The sequence below is a fragment of the Ammodytes marinus genome, assembly GCF_949987685.1.
Source record: "Ammodytes marinus genome assembly, chromosome: 14".
In the NCBI taxonomy this organism is placed as follows: Eukaryota; Metazoa; Chordata; class Actinopteri; order Uranoscopiformes; family Ammodytidae; genus Ammodytes; species Ammodytes marinus.
Window position 1 is genome coordinate 3878771 of NC_137218.1, and position 14282 is coordinate 3893052.

A 14282-nucleotide genomic window follows, 5' to 3' on the forward strand; every position below is an offset into this window, starting at 1 on the left:
ATCAGGCCAAGATTGTTAGTGTTGAAAACAGTATGCTATTTGGGCGATTCTGACCCACAATCCGGTGCGCACGTGAAGTGACGTCACATCGACGGAGCCTCCGTATGAAAACAAACGGGGATGCGACGGATATAAAAGCAAGAGGCAAGATCAAGGTGCAATGTTATGATGAAATAAAAGAGTAAAAGTATGTCCCAATAGTATGCCTACTGCATCCTAACTAGATTATTTTCATTGTCAGATGTAGTATGTAGAAGAGAAAAAAGAACGAGTATGAGATTCGGAACGCAGGGTTTGAAATTCAACTTTTTCAAATATGAAAGTGTGAACAAAATAAACTTTATTTTTTCTTGGTAAAATTTCTCCTCCTACAGAAAAATTACTTCCCTCCAAATCAATCATAAAATCTGGAGGTTTCTCCCCTAATGTTGACAAGTAAGTCTTTTTTTACATCTATTCAACCTACTGTTGACTATTGAAAATGTTATGTTGTGTATGTATGCATGTATGTGTGTATTTTGGGGCTGCTCCGGCGAAGTGTGTATAGGGTGGTCGTCCACTGGGTTGCAGGGTCGGTGGTTCGATCCCCTGTCTCCCCCGCTGGCCACATGTCCAAGTGTCCCTGAGCAAGACACTGAACCCTAAATGTCTCCCGATAGTTAGCCTGCTGCTATCGGTGTATGAATGTGCGTGTGATGGTAACGTGGGAATGGGAACACTTGAAGAAAAAAGTCTCCGGTCTCAATGGGATTTACCTGTATAAATAAAGGTTAAAAAAAAATTAAAAATTAATATCCACCGCCCACTATTCTGATAAACTCATTATGGTTAAATCACTTAGGGGTGAGATTAAATACGTTTGTCCTCCCCTCACTCCTTTTCGGACGAGTAAAGCAAAGTGTTTGACAGTTTATTTTCATTTCTGGTTTTCATTGTGTGAACATATTACTTTACTGTAACTGTGTCGACTTGCTTCATCATTTCATTTATTGTTTATTATTGTTTTTTTTTTCTTTTTCTTTTTACTTGTTCGAAATAAAAACATTTTCAATTGAATCCACTGTCCCCTCCATAGGAAAGCAAACAAGGGGCTCGCAGTCGACTTCAAGCAGGATTTGATGAAGTCCAACTCGCTCACACGCTCCACCGGTGCTCAGGCCAAACGAGCCATGTTCGAGAGGATGAACTCAGATCCCATAAAGTAAGTCTGGATTTCAAAAACTTTTTTAAATTGCTGTTGTACGTTGTCTAATAAAAGCAAAACATAATAAACTATGATTATAAAAATAATGAACAACATACACACCTGTCCTTTTTCTTTTTCTTTTTTTTCTCTCTCTTTTTAGTTTGTATGTAATGTCTGGTGTTGTTTGTTTGTTTGATTATTGTTAAGAAAAAAAAAATTTAACCAAAATAAAAAGAATTATACAAAAAATAAATAAAAGCGAAGCAAATGTTCCAAAAATAATATTTAAAAAAAAATATATACCATTTGGGACATATAAGGTTTCTGCCCGACAGCTACGGTATTCTGCATCTTCAAGCCCACATATCCACAGCGTTTTGTCATTGAGGGACTGAGTTGAATTGATTTTTCTCTTGATTTATAGGCCGAAGGATTCCAAGCCCAAACTGAAGCGCTCTCAGAGTTTTGGCCCGTCCAGTGCGAGCGGTATAAAGGCCGTCCTGTTGGAATGGTGCCGCTCCAAAACCATCGGCTATCAGGTAATAATAATAATAATAATAATAATAATAATAATAATAATAATAATAATAATAATAATAATAATAATAATAATAATAATAATAATAATAATATCTTTATTTATATAGCACCTTTTAAAAACAATGGTTTACAAAGTGCTTTCACAAAATACATACGAGCAAGTACAATCAAATAAATACATATTAATAAAAAAACACATATACAACAAGATGAATACACATACTCATATATACACACAACAAACCAAACGAGATTAAAAGGTGCTAGGATAAAAAGACATTGAGGAAGAGAATAAAAAGAATAAAAAGGCAGAATCACGTAAAAGCAAGTCTATAGAAATGTGTTTTAAGAAGTGATTTAAAAGAGGTTAATACACTGAGATATCTGATCATAACTCTCCTTGTGTTTAAAATGCTCTTTAGTCATTTATACTGTATTCTGTACTGTATGCATCTTCACATATTTCACTACACTGTAAAAAGGAAAATTCAGAATTTCAAGGCAACTGTTTTTACTAAATCTTTGAGTTTTGAGGCAAATTAAACTAAAGAAAGCTTTTTTTGAGTTATACATACATAGTTATACATACTTAATCTTCCCATGATAAAAGTTGTGTCAACTTATTATTTTCTTCACTCTCTCTCTCTCTCTCTCCCTCCCTCCTTCCCTCCCTCTCCCTCTCCCTCTCCCTCTCTCTCTCTTTCTCTCTCACTCTTTCTTTCTCCATCCCTCCCTCCCTCTCTCCCTCTCCCTCTCTCTCTCCCTCCCTCTCTTTCTCTAGAAAATAGACCTACAGAACTTCTCTTCCAGTTGGAGTGATGGCATGGCCTTCTGTGCCCTGGTTCACTCTTTCTTCCCTCTGGAGTTTGAGTATCATGAACTGAACCCTACCAACCGCAAACACAACCTGCAACTGGCCTTCACTACCGCAGAGTAAGCTGTGTGTGTGTGTGTGTGTGTGTGTGTGTGCGTGTGTGTGTGTGTGTGTGTGTGTGTGTGTGTGTGTGTGTCTGTTTGTCTGTCTGTTTGTCTGTGTCTGTCTGTCTGTTTGTGTGTGTGTGTATCCGTCTGTCTGTGCGTGTACCTGTGTGTGTGTGCGCGTGTACGTGTGTGTTTGTGTGTGTGCGTATGTGCGCGTGTACGTGTGTCTGTGTGTCTGTCTGTTTGTCTGTCTGTCTGTTTGTGTGTGTGTATTCGTCTGTCTGTGTGTCCGTGTACGTGTGTCTGTGTGTCTGTCTGTCTTTGTGTGTGTATTCGTCTGTCTCTGTGTGTCTGTGTCCGTGTGTCCGTGTGTATGTGTGCAAATTCAATACTTTTTTTTTATTAAGTTATTTTTCCTGTTGATATTACTTGGATCATAACAGTAACTTCCCTGAGCCTTTGCTAGGTGCCTGCCTGCGTGATAGCATCTGACCTATCATAAACCCAGAAATAAACCAGCTAACCCCTGTGAAACGGTGACATGTACTGATTAAGCAAACTTGATACACCGTGTTAATTTGTGAGCTTAAGGAGTGAAGCTATAGGTGGATTTAGTTACCTTCAGGGCAGAGCCAGGAAACTGTGCTAATTATGCTAAACTAAGATAAGCTAATACTTCACACACAGATACGAGTGGCGTAAGATTTCTCATTCCACGACAGGTGTTGAAAGAAATGAATGACTGATTGTCTAAATAAAAGTTATCTCTATCTATCTAATCGGTCTGTCTGTCTGTCTGTCTGTCTGTCTGTCTGTCTGTCTGTCTGTCTGTCTGTCTGTCTGTCTGTCTGTCTGTCTGTCTGTCTGTCTGTCTGTCTGTCTGTCTATCTATCTATCTATCTATCTATCTATCTATCTATCTATCTATCTATCTATCTATCTATCTATCTATCTATCTATCTATCTATCTATCTATCTATCTATCTATCTATCTATCTATCTATCTATCTATCTATCTATCTATCTATCCATCCATCCATCCATCCATCCATCCATCCATCCATCCATCCATCCATCCATCCATCCATCCATCCATCCATCCATCCATCCATCCATCCATCCATCCATCTATCCATCTTTTCTCACTACTTTATGCTTTGTATGTTTCAGGGTGCAGGCTGACTGTCTTCGTCTGATTGAGGTTCAGGACATGTTGGATATGGGAGACAAACCGGACCCCATGTGTGTGTTCACATACGTCCAGTCTCTCTACAGCCACCTCAAGCCCTTTGAGTAACTCTCCCTGCGTTCCAATCCCCATACTATCCACAATTTAGTGGTTGAAAAAAAAGATTTAGGATGTCCCGATTTTTAGTATTGAAAACAGCATCCTATTTGGGGCGATTCTGACCCACAATCCAGTGTGCCACGGGAAGTGACGTCACATGGACAGAGCCTCCATATGAAAACAAACGGGTATGCGACGGATATAAAAGCAAGAGGCAAGATCAAGGCGCAATGTTATGATGAAATAAATAAGTAAAAGTATGTCCTAATAGTATATACTGCTATACTGCATATACAGCTATACTGCATCCAAACTAGATTATTTTATGGTCAGATGTAGTAAGTAGAATGGAAAAAAGAAATAGTATGCGATTCGGAACGCAGGGTCTGTATCCAAACACCATACTTCCCTTGCTATTTAGTATGGTAGAAAAAAGATTTAGGATGTCCAAATTCTTGTGGTCAGATTGAGTGTGCTTGAAAAATACTCCCGGATGCCCTCCCCTCCCTATACATCCGGTCGTGATTTTTAGTGTGGAAATCAGCATACTAATTTTGGGCGATTCTGACCCACAATCCAGTGCACAGCGGAAGTGACGTCACATCGACGGAGCCTCCTAGTGAAAACAAACAGCGATGAGAGTGAGACAGATATATAAAAGCAAGAGGCAAGTTGAAGGCGCGATGGTATGATGAAATAAATAAGTAAAAGTATGTCCCAGTTGTATGCATTGCCTACTGCATCCTAATTTAACTTCGTACTTTTTATGATCGGCTGTTGAATGTAGAATAGAATAAAAGAAAGAGTATGCGATTTGGAACGCAACCACAGTTTGTCATTGGGACTTTAAGCAACGACGGTTGAGAGGACGGCTACGGCGGTCGAGTAGAATTTTTAGCATTCGAGAACTTATGTCATCACCTCCTATCGCTGTAGTCAGAGCGAGTCAGAGCCGTAGTCCGTCTTTTTACAACGGCAGAACGGGGTTTTGACGTTGTGAGCGCTACACCAACTGCAGCAAGTAGCCGTTCTAAGAGTTGCTAGGCGATAGTGGAAGCCGTTGGAATCTTTCCCCGACGCCGTAGCCGTCGCTAAAACACCGCTGCTTAAAGTCCCTACTAGCACTGTGAGGTAGTCCACAAGGAAGAAAATTGGAATTGTGATATTGTCTGAATGAATCACATAGAACAATCTCTTGAGTGTTAAGAAAAGTCATAAATAGTAAATACTGTATGTTTTATACTGCATGTGTGTGTTCACCAGTTTCAATGACTTAGAATGGACTGATTCTTAAAGGAATACTTCACCCATACGGAACCGGCGTTCTATCTATCTATCTATTATAAAATCGCTATCATAACATAATGAATGAGGTTTTTCTTCCCTCAGTCTTCCCTTGGCCCAGCTGTCCTGTTAATCCTAACCCTACATTTTTACTAGTGTGATGATGTCACACTAGTAAAATGTAGGGTTAGACAGTGAGACCATAAAACACTCTTTCTTTCAAAAATGTTTGCACTCTTAGACTACTATAGGATCTCAGAGTTCAATATCAATACACCTTCATATTTCCACCGGTGAAGTAGGTCTTTAAGATGCAGATTTCTTGTGTAGATATACATTTGCTGTACTTACACAAAGGTAGGTTGGTTTCTGTGTAGTTTTCGAAATCCATAACAAAGAAAGGAAGAGTGATAGTTTGTATTCAGAGTTTGGGAACATGAGAAGTGTTACAGAGCAAAGAGAGTGCCTGAGTTGAGTTGTCTAATAAAGGTGAAATACATTTTTTTTTTTTTTAAATATCTTTCATTTTTTAGAGTGAATTTATTTTAAACGTTAAGTACTTTTTGTTGGAGCCAAATTGCTGTTTATGTTTGTTTTGTTTTGTTTATTTAATTAATGATTGAGAGGTGTGGCCTTGATGTCTGCGGAGGGTGGATAGGATAAATACCTGGCAACCTGGGATTAGATTCAGGTGTGTAATGGGGAAGGCCACACAGTTTTCGACCGTGCTCGTGCAAATGTTTGTATTGGAAAGAGCCTATTTTGTGTTTATACGAAAGAGCAATAACCTTTGGAACAGTATGCTCTTTTGTAGTCAATAAAAGGATTGACATATCCAACTATACGCACCTGTGTACACTTTCCTGAATATACTTACAAAGTTTTATTTAAAGCTGGGGTATATGATTTCTGATTAGTCAAAGTGAACATGAGCGGTACACTTTGACCAATCAGAGCGAGGCTCCGATTCTTAAAAAAATTTCATTTTAATTCAAGGGATCCACCATGACACGTTTGAGAACACACGATAAAAAGGTTTTGTCATGATGAATTTAGCATCTAGCTTTTATTTGTCGTGATGGGAAATCAAGCAAATAAAAAATAATCTAAAAAGTGTCCCTGCGTTCCAATTCCCATACTTCCCTACTATTTAGTATGCCAAAAAAGATTTAGGATGTCCCAATACATGCATGTCAATTGTAGTATATGCTGAAAATAGATAAATGCCCCAATAACTCCAATAGCATTTTGCAGTATTCGTCCTTATTCTTGACATTTCTCGACATAATGAAAAAAAATCTTCCTTATCTGATTTTTTTTCTCTCTCTCCTGTGGCCCTAAAATTATTCTGTACTTTAGTATGTAGTGTTGTAAAAAGAAAAAGTATGTGATTTGGAATGCAGGGAGAGTGTTTCACTGCAAACTGTTTTCAGAAAAGTATTCATTAAATGTAGTAGACATTGCCATCCACTGGAAAACACGTGTAGTGCACGAGGACCATTTGACCTATACTACAATTTTTTTAAATTATTTATTTATCTTTACTAAGTAGATGCATTAAGACATCCCTAGGGAGAAATTTAAGACATTTGGAGAAAGATCATTTTTAACTCATCACTTTCACGTGAAATATTATGTTCAAACCAATAATTAAACTTTACTTTTTAACATTACCTAGTTGATTCCTGATCAGATTGACTTGCTCTTCATATTATTATTGGTTTTATGGATTGTACATGTGAGAATGTTGAAATGAGTTTTGTTGGAAGACATCCATAGACGAAATAAATATAAATCAATCAATCAATTATAAGAAAAATGTAAGACGTAATGGTCACAAAAAGATTTAAAAAAAAAAAAGATTATTTCTCAAATCTGCAGAAAAGTTTAATTCTGGTGCGTTCACGGCCTCAACGTATATGGAAAATAAACTCTGAGCAACTATATTGGTTGCTTTGCGCTATAACATAATTCTAAGTTATTCCTTGATATTTAAATAGTTTCTGTTAGTAGACTAGGTGATTAAAAGGCATGCTCAGTAAACAAAATGTTGAGTCATCATAAAGGGTTGTAATTTAAAAAGAAACAGAAGATTTTTAGAAGTCGTATGTACAGGTTTTTTTTTCTAAGGGACGTGAACGCAGCGTTTCCCATTGACCAGGCATCCCTTCCGGTAGATGAGGTCAAATTTTCCCCCAGATCCGCCATTTCAGCCCGGGAGTTTCTTGTTGCACATTACTTTTTTACTTTATTTGTTTGTCTTTTAAAGCCTCAAACTGCTACGTGTTGTGTTTTTTAAGGTGTTGCAACAGACGAACACGCCCTGTAATTAGTCGTAGAAGTTGCTGAAAAATTGCGTTGTAGTTTTTTTTCTTTTCTTTCCCTCCCTAGAAGCAGAGAGAGCGGTTAGTCACCCAAAGTTTTTTGCATGAGTTGCGGATAGGGAGAGGCCTCTCAAGCCTCGAGAGTTTGGATTTTTTTTACAGCCATGGCGGGTCATTTTGACGCCGAAGACCGCGCTAGCTGGTACTGGGAGAGGTTGAGTCGCCAGGAAGCCGTCTCCCTACTACAGGGGCAGAGACACGGCGTTTTCCTAGTGCGGGACTCGATCACCAGCCCCGGAGACTACGTGCTGTCCGTTTCAGAAAACTCAAAAGTTTCCCATTATATCATCAACAGCATCAGCAACAACCGGCAATCTGGCTCAGGTAATGTTAAACTGTGTGTCGCCTTGGTGATTTTGCTTCAACGACCCCTTGTTGCCAACGTTACAAACACGTTAATCGTGAGGTTCCACATTCGAATCAATCAGGGCTTGCACTGATTTTTTTTTTAGCCACACCACGCCAGACTCCCGTTATGAAGTTTCTGATTTTATATATTCTTAGCTAAACTTGGAATATGGCTCTATTGTCAAATATATTTATACATTTAATGCGATTTCCACATGTTCTCTCATAATCGGCGTCTACGTATTATCACAATATTCGCTCATGTTTTAGATAAACCTAGTCATTTTATGAAAATCAGAGGAAAGCTAATGTTGCTTAACCGAGCAGCTTAAAGTAAAAATGACTACTTTTTTTAATTGAGTTTGGTGGGTAGCATCATCAACATGCTCAGACAGGTAAAATTAATCTGGTTGCTGCTACTTTGGTGATTTACTTCAGCGACCCTGTTAGCAAGGTTTTGAACACGTATTTATAATGGTATAATCATGGAATGCACTGATTTAGCCACTCCAAACTCCCTTTATGGAAACAAAAACACTTCTAGTATCACAGATATGTTTATGTTTCCCCTAATATCAAAACGTACTCTCACAATCGGCACCTATATAATTTCACGGACCATGTTGCCAACGTTACAAACACGTTTTTGGAATGTTCGAAACGTGTAATGCACCGATTTAGCCAAGCCACGCCAGACTCCCTTTATGAACTGTCCGATTCGTCTAGTTCCTTGCTAATCTACAAATATACCTGTATCATCACAGATATTCATCCGTTTTCTGTTTTCTCAACGCATACTCTCAAAATCGGCCAGTTTATTATACCGCAATGCACACTCATGTTTCCGATAAACATGGTAGTGTTTAGGAAATCATAAGTAACAATGTTCAACAAATTAGTAACGTAAAGTTAAAAATGGCCAACTTTTGAATTGAGTTTGGTTGGAAGCATCATCAACAAACAGTCATATCAACATTAAGCTGTTTGTCACCTTGACGATTAATGTCTCCTACTCTGTTACCAACGTTACAAACAAATAGTTGTAATGTTAGAATCATTGATATAACTGCTTTAGCCAAGCCAGACTCCCTTTACAAATTGTCGGATTTAACTTGTTCCTTGTATATCCACAAATATTACTATTATAACTCGACACCATTGAAAATGAGGGTTACCCCTCAATTGGTCTCTCGAGGATAAATAAAAGTTAAATGAAAATGAAATTACATTTATTATCACATATATTCATATATTTTTACTGTTTGTCAACACATATTCTAATAATCAGCAGAAACATCGCCGCACAATTTCTTTCATGTTTTAGATAAACCTGGTCATTTTAAAGGTGCAGTGTGTAATATGACATCATCAAGAAAGTTCTAGAAAGTTCTAGAATGCAACGCTCCCTGGGTAACCCCAACCCTTTAGAATAATAACAGAAGCTACAGTGGCCTTCAAGGACAAGAACAATTCTAAATTCTAAACAATGCACCTGATGACATTCCAACCATGACGCTTCCATCATGGCAGCGCCAATGCCTTGGTCCAAGGTATGGAGAAATATGGACATATATGAGACCCTTTCTAAGGGAAAAAATAATAATTCTAAAAAAAAAAATCAGCTATTATGCACTAAATTAAACGTACTTATGGATTATAATTATTTTCTACCACGTCTGCTAGGAAATAAAACCCAAAATTCTACACACTGCAGGTTTAAAATAAATCACAAGTAGCGCTTATGTTGCTCAAATTAGCAAAGGAAAGTAAAAATGGCTACTTTTTTATTTGAGTTTGGTAGGTCCTACTGTCCTAGCATCACCAAAAATCAATCTGATTTCATTTATTCCATGACCATTCTTGGGCTAACTTAAGTATATTGGCTGGCTAAGGGTTGAGGCAGTGAGTGTGTTTAGTCCTTTAGTAGCTCGAGAGGCTAGTTTGCTGCTGTAGGGTTTGAATGGAGCTGGGCTGTCACTATTGGGGGATGACTGGCTAAGATTGGCGTTTCAGGAATGTGTGTGATCCTGCCCTGTTTTACACACACACTCACACACAGCCCCAACCAGGTCTTTGTCCCTTCTACGTTTCCTCAGAATTGACTCATTTTCATGTCTGTGCTTCTATGACTGTTATGCCGCCAATGATCCAAGGGTTGGAGGTTCGATCCCCGCCCTGCCACTTGTGTCATGGTTGTTGTGTCCTTGGGCAAGACACTTCACCCACCTTGCCTCGTGTGAATGTCGATAGTTAGCCTGCTATCGGTGTATGAAATGTATATGTGAATGGTAGCAGGTCTCCCTTGAAAAAGAGTCTCCGGTCTCAATGGGATTTACCTGTGTAAGTAAAGGTTAAAAAAAAATGTCGCTTGCGACGGTGGGTTGGCCACTTTGTTTACATGCCAGTTTACACACAAACACACACACATGGGATTTACCTGTATAAATAAAGTTTAAAAAACATATGCTCTAAACTGCTATAACAGCCTGACAGAGGATTTGAAAAGAGTAAAAAAAAAAAAAAAAAACTTTTTAAACCTAAACCTTTAATAAACAATTCTATTATTTTGCATTTTTTCACCACAGTTTCTCAGTCCATATTAACAAAGTTAATTCATTCTTATCAGTGTATCTTATTCACTAAAATAATTAAATCACTAACAATTTGTTTAAATAATGAATGGTTTCCTCACTTGAATTTCCTAAATACTGTATCTTCTACTATATGGTTATACAATTACAAAGTGCAGCTGAATGTTAATAATTGTGGCGCTTGTTCAATCTTGACATCAGTATTAATTTGTTTTGTTTATTTACGTAACATTTACCATTTTAAATAATAACAACCACACCACCCCCTCCCCTTTCTCCCTGGCAGGTTTGGCCCCCCCTCCTCGGTTTCGTATCGGGGACCAGGAGTTCGATGCTTTACCGTCCCTTCTGGAGTTCTATAAGATCCACTACCTGGACACCACCACGCTCATCGAACCCACGAGCAGAGCCAAGAACTCGGGCTTCGTGAGCTCAGTCGGCGCCCCCCAGCCTCCGTCGGACGAGGCAGAATTTGTGCGTGCGCTGTTCGATTTCCCCGGCAACGATGACGAGGACCTTCCCTTCCGCAGAGGGGACATCTTACGCGTGTTGGAGAAGCCCGAAGACCAATGGTGGAACGCGGCTAATCAAGAGGGCCGAGCGGGCATGATCCCTGTGCCCTATGTGGAGAAATACAGGCCCGCATCGCCCACTAACGTGTCCGGCCTTGGTGCACCGTCAGTGGGCACAGGACAGGGGGTTGGGGGGGTAGGTGGTAGTCCAGATGGATCGACAGCCCCTCAGATTAGCCCTTTGGGGGACCCGGGGCAGTACGCTCAGCCAGTGGTTAACGCACAGCTGCCCAATCTACAGAACGGACCCGTGTTCGCCCGAGCCATTCAGAAGAGGGTTCCCAACGCATACGACAAGACGGCACTCGCTCTGGAGGTAATAATAATAATCTATCTATCTATCTATCTATCTATCTATCTATCTATCTATCTATCTATCTATCTATCTATCTATCTATCTATCTATCTATCTATCTATCTATCTATCTATCTATCTATCTATCTATCTATCTATCTATCTATCTATCTATCTATCTATAAAGCAAGAAACGTCTGTCTGTCTGTCTGTCTGTCTGTGTGTGTGTGTGTGTGTCTGTCTGTCTGTCTGTCTGTCTGTCTGTCTGTCTGTCTGTCTGTCTGTCTGTCTGTCTGTCTGTCTGTCTGTCTGTCTGTCTGTCTGTCTGTCTGTCTGTCTGTCTGTGACTCGCATATCTCTCTCACTGTTAGTCATATCAGCCTGAGCTTCCGGATATTGCTTGCGCACGGCAGGAAGGTGTGCATCCTTGATTGATTATGAAGTTTTGGACCAAATATGTAGAAGTTATCATGTTTATATCATGCTGGCGGCGAATACATGCGCACACTGAAGGCCACAGTAACGACGGGCATGAAGTAGTCTCCGGCTAAACCCCGCCTCCCTCTGGTTTGATTGGCTGCTGCGACCAAAGCTTTAAATGAGTGACGAGCCGGACACACACACAGCAGACCTGCTTCCTACGGGCACTGCACTAGTTATAATAATTGATAGGATTTATATAGCGCTTATTTTGGAGGTCACTCAAATACGCTTTACATCACATAGCATATACATAAAGAAAAGAAAAACAGGAAAACAAGATACAAAACCAATTCAAAATGAGGTTTGGAATAGAGTCAGGTGTGGTATGGGTGTGGTGAGGGCCCGGGGTGTGTGTGTGTATATTCTACGATAATATCTTGAAGGTAGAGCGATTCTGGAGAACGCTTGTTGTCAAAATCAGTGAATATCTCCTCACAATCCGCTACCTGTCTGTACTGTGTGTGCGCTGACAAAAAAATCTGGTGTTAATACACAGCCTAGGCTCTGTAAACTAGTATGAAGCAAACTGCATGAAAATAAAGGGGGACCACCGTCGATAGCAACATGCACGTTTACAGAGCCTAGGCTGTGTATGAAACACTGGAGGAAATATCGATGTATCATTTTTTGTCAATATATCACACCTGTACCATTCATCTGTCTTTCAATTCACTGTTAGAGGAATACTTCACCCATACGGAACCGGCGTTCTATCATTATGAAATCACTATTATAATATAATGAATGAGGTTTTTTTTCCCTCAGTCTTCCCTTGGCCCAGCTGTCCTGTTAATCCTAACCCTACATGTTACCATGCCTGATGTCACACATGGGAAAATGTAGGGTTAGACAGTGAGACCATAAAACACTCTTTCTGCCTTTTCTCAGGCTAGGATGAACCGATTTCTAAAATGTTTGCACATTTATACTACATAGGATCTCAGAGTTCAATACACCTTCATATTTCCACCGGTGAAGTAGCTCTTAAACCTCTTTTAGCTATGCTTTCTCTTATTGACGCTGTATGTTGTATATTGTCCTGATTGTTAATGGCTTACTCATGCATTTGAGCGTACACACAAAGTATCTTTACAAACGCGAGCTGACCGCACACATGAAGACACACACAGTAGAGAAAGACACACACACACACACACACACACACACACACACACACACACACACACACACACACACACACACACACACACACACACACACACTTACACACACACACACACACACACAGACACACACACACACAGACCCTTAACAGTGTCTTCTCTCTTTACTTAAACATCGTAGCTCCTTGGAGTAATGTGAGCGTTGTGTTGTACATTCATTACCAATGGAGCCAAGACACACACACACACACACACACACACACACACACACACACACACACACACACACACACACACACACACACACACACACACACACACACAGGGCACGTTGTCTTCAGTTGGTTTTCTTGGGTCAGATAAATAAACAGTGTTTTCTCTTTCCTAGTAAAACGCACAGAATCAGGATCCTGTATTGTCATTGTACACAGTGTACTACGAACTTGTAGCAGCATCCCAGTATACACACAAACACAAAATATTTATTTATTTATTTTATTTTTTATTTTTTTTCAGACATCAAAAACAAAACTAAATGAAAAGCATAAAAATACAATAAACAAAATTTATGTTTAAAAGACTTCACAAAAAGAAAAGAAAAAAGAGAAAAAAAATTATCTCTATTGATGTGACATGCCCGAAAAGGAGCAGGAAGAAGTATACACTTATTTAATCCTACCCCTTCCATAGTAAAAAAATAAAAATATAAAAAAATAAAAATCAATATAAAAATAGTTTAAAAAAAAATAGTGCAGGGCAAGAATGATGGAAGTAGAACACAGAACGTTCTGGTTTTAATGCGATCGAGGAGCCAAGCAGAACCGCAAAGAAATCAATTAACAGCTCAAAACTAATGTAATTATTTTGAAAGTTTTTGTACCTTTTTGGACAATTCTGATTTGGTACTAATATAAAGACAAGGCAAGTTTATTTCTATAGCACAATTCAGACACAAGGCCATTCAAAGAAGTGCTTCACAGTGAGGGGCATGAAATACATCAAGATTAAAATACATCAAGTATAGAATGAGAATTGGAAAAGCGAGTTTAAAAATATGAATAGAAATAAAACATTTAAATGAAATATAAATTGCAATTCAACACGGCCAGCTATTGACTGTCTTCCTCAACTCTCAGTAGTTGGGGCGTGTTCTCTGTGCACCAATCAAGAAGAAACACAGACAGATCCAATGGCATTTTTATTTTAAACAACGTGTGTGTGTGTGTGTGTGTGTGCTCCTGTGTCAGTGTGTTTGAAGCTGCATCA

The 14282-nt window shown here is 39.1% G+C and overlaps 2 protein-coding genes across 2 annotated transcripts in view; both read left to right on the forward strand.

Moving 5' to 3' along the window:
- The window catches only part of LOC307260607 (uncharacterized protein), a gene marked incomplete at its 5' end in the record, with an annotated part of 24623 nt that extends 20405 nt beyond the window's left edge, over positions 1-4218 (forward strand). Inside the window, 5 exons of the mRNA XM_080040880.1 lie at positions 375-435; positions 1076-1201; positions 1611-1725; positions 2508-2659; positions 3818-4218. Coding sequence (XP_079897006.1) covers positions 375-435; positions 1076-1201; positions 1611-1725; positions 2508-2659; positions 3818-3944 — 581 coding nt within the window. The 3' untranslated portion in view covers positions 3945-4218. The remainder of the gene's footprint in view (positions 1-374; positions 436-1075; positions 1202-1610; positions 1726-2507; positions 2660-3817) is intronic.
- A 3208-nt stretch (positions 4219-7426) lies between these two features.
- The window catches only part of LOC307260770 (adapter molecule crk-like), a 197798-nt gene continuing 190942 nt past the window's right edge, over positions 7427-14282 (forward strand). Inside the window, exons 1-2 of the mRNA XM_080041079.1 lie at positions 7427-7927; positions 10829-11430. Coding sequence (XP_079897205.1) covers positions 7708-7927; positions 10829-11430 — 822 coding nt within the window. The 5' untranslated portion in view covers positions 7427-7707. The remainder of the gene's footprint in view (positions 7928-10828; positions 11431-14282) is intronic.